At 45.2% G+C, this 2,151-nt stretch overlaps 1 protein-coding gene across 1 annotated transcript; it reads left to right on the top strand.

Annotated features, from left to right (window-relative positions):
- Window positions 1-229: 229 nt before the first annotated feature.
- On the top strand, window positions 230-1,895 carry LOC129293235 (peroxidase 12-like). The gene is made up of 3 exons (XM_054931075.1): window positions 230-510; window positions 664-861; window positions 980-1,895. The coding sequence occupies exons 1-3, from the start codon at window positions 268-270 to the stop codon at window positions 1,592-1,594; spliced, it is 1,056 nt and encodes a 351-aa protein (XP_054787050.1). The 5' UTR covers window positions 230-267; the 3' UTR covers window positions 1,595-1,895.
- The last annotated feature ends 256 nt before the right edge of the window (window positions 1,896-2,151 follow it).

Below are 2,151 nucleotides of genomic sequence, written 5' to 3'. Positions count from 1 at the left end.
ATGAAGTATTTTAAAAGCTTATGAAATTAGTTATTTAAACTATCAGATGATGCTCGAGACTTGAGAATAATGGAACAAAAATGCAGCTGAGAGGCATTAAATTACACCAAGACAAAGTATAATCCCCATTGTGAATTTGTGATTAGACGGCGGCTATAAATTAAGGGAAATTTCCGGGACAAGCGCCACTTTTTTCCGCCTATAAAACTCTGTAAACTAGTGCCGTATCAACGCACTCAGGTCTGAGAGAGAAAATTAGACGTACCCATGGCTAACGCATCCCTTTACTCTTTGCTCTGGTTCTCCTTCCTCCTTCTGGCCTCCCACTTGTGTGCCACCAAGGCGCAATCCAAGCCTCCCATCGTCAATGGTCTCTCTTGGACCTTCTATGATTCTAGCTGTCCCAGTGTTGAATCCATCGTCACAAAACATCTCAAATCCGTCTTCAAGAAGGACATTGGACAAGCCCCTGCCCTGCTTCGTATCTTCTTCCACGATTGCTTTGTCCAGGTTGGTGTATATAAGCTTCCTGCAACTGGGTTTTCTCTTGTCAATCATTCTCCCCTTTTCCTTTCATTCCGTTTCAACTGATCTTCCTTGCTTGCTTTGTAAGTGAGCGACAAAAGTTGTTGATTGCTGTGTGTTGATGTGTTTATGATGCAGGGATGTGATGGGTCCATACTGCTGGATGCGATTCCGCCAAGCAATCAGAGCGAGAGAGACTCCAGATCCAACGGCGGCATTAGGACGGAGGCATTGAAGACCATCGACGACATCAGAGCTCTCGTCCACAAGAAATGTGGACGAGTTGTCTCCTGCGCCGACATCGTCGCTCTCGCCGGACGTGATGCTGTTGTCCTGGTAATTTCATGTTTTTTTTTAATCATGATTGGATTTAGTGTTTCTAATCAAAGCTATTGGTTTATCTGTTCTTGATCTTCTGTGCTTATGTTTTCTCATTTTGTGGCAATAATGGCAGACAGGAGGGCCCAACTTCCCCGTCCCGCTGGGAAGGCGAGACAGCCTGACCTTAAACTTCGACGAGACCAGCAACCTCCCCTCTCCCTTCGCCAACACTACCGGCACCATCAAGACCTTCGCCGACCAGAAGTTTGACGTCACGGACGTTGTCGCCCTCTCTGGTGCCCACACATTCGGCCGGGCCCACTGCAGCTCCTTCTCGGACCGCGTCTCCGGCACGAGCCCGGCTCCCATCGACCAGACCCTCCTGAAGAACCTCAAGGCCACCTGTCCCAGCGCGTCCACGCCCAACACCGCAAACCTCGACATCCGAACTCCGAACAAGTTCGATAACAAGTACTACATCGATCTCATGAACCGGCAGGGACTGTTCACGTCGGATCAGGACCTGTTTTCCGATGCCCGGACGAAGAAGTTGGTGCAGAGTTTTGCGCTGGACCAGAAGTTGTTCTTCGAGAAGTTCGGTAACGCAATGATAAAGATGAGTCAGCTGAGGGTTTTGACAGGGAAGCAGGGTGAGATAAGAGCCAAGTGTAATCTGAGGAACAGTGGGAAGAAGTCTCTGTTGGCTTCTGTGGTGGAAGAGATGGTTGAAGTGGCTGATCAGTTCTAGATAACAAGGGAGGCCATGGATATGTTGCTTTGTAACTTTTTATTTTATAAATCAGAAGTGGGATCTGACACACTTGTACGCTGTTTGATCGTTCGGATGATCATTTGTGGAGGGTTTTGGAGGATCCAAACTCTGGTCCTGAGACACGCTTCTTCTTCTTCTTTTATGGTGACTCTGCTTTTAGATGTGTAGTGCTGTGATCACTAATAAGATGTTCCTTTTTGTGAATCTGAGCCTTGCAAAACACTGAGAGAAGCAAATAAATAAATATACAAGCATATGTAGCTTGAGCACTTCTTAATTTTTTGAGCTTAGTTGAATTCCTCCTCCGGACATACAATTTTGTTGTAATTAAGTAAATTTCCATAATTTAAAAATAAATCGGATGATTAAACTCTCTCAAATTGAAATTTATGTTCAGAGCAACAAATTAGGGAATGTGATTTGGATAACAAGTAGAGTTAGTCGAATTTACTCCACTTACTGAAACAAACGCTACATTGGGTTCTAGGGTCTGGACACAGTTGAGAAGTCATTGTCATTTATATAAATATATA

The sequence above is a fragment of the Prosopis cineraria genome, unplaced genomic scaffold, assembly GCF_029017545.1.
Source record: "Prosopis cineraria cultivar Desert tree isolate PC_DT_omini unplaced genomic scaffold, ASM2901754v1 PC14, whole genome shotgun sequence".
Taxonomy (NCBI): domain Eukaryota; kingdom Viridiplantae; phylum Streptophyta; class Magnoliopsida; order Fabales; family Fabaceae; genus Prosopis; species Prosopis cineraria.
Note: the sequence above shows the minus strand (reverse complement) of the source record. Positions and strands in the feature narration are given on the sequence as shown.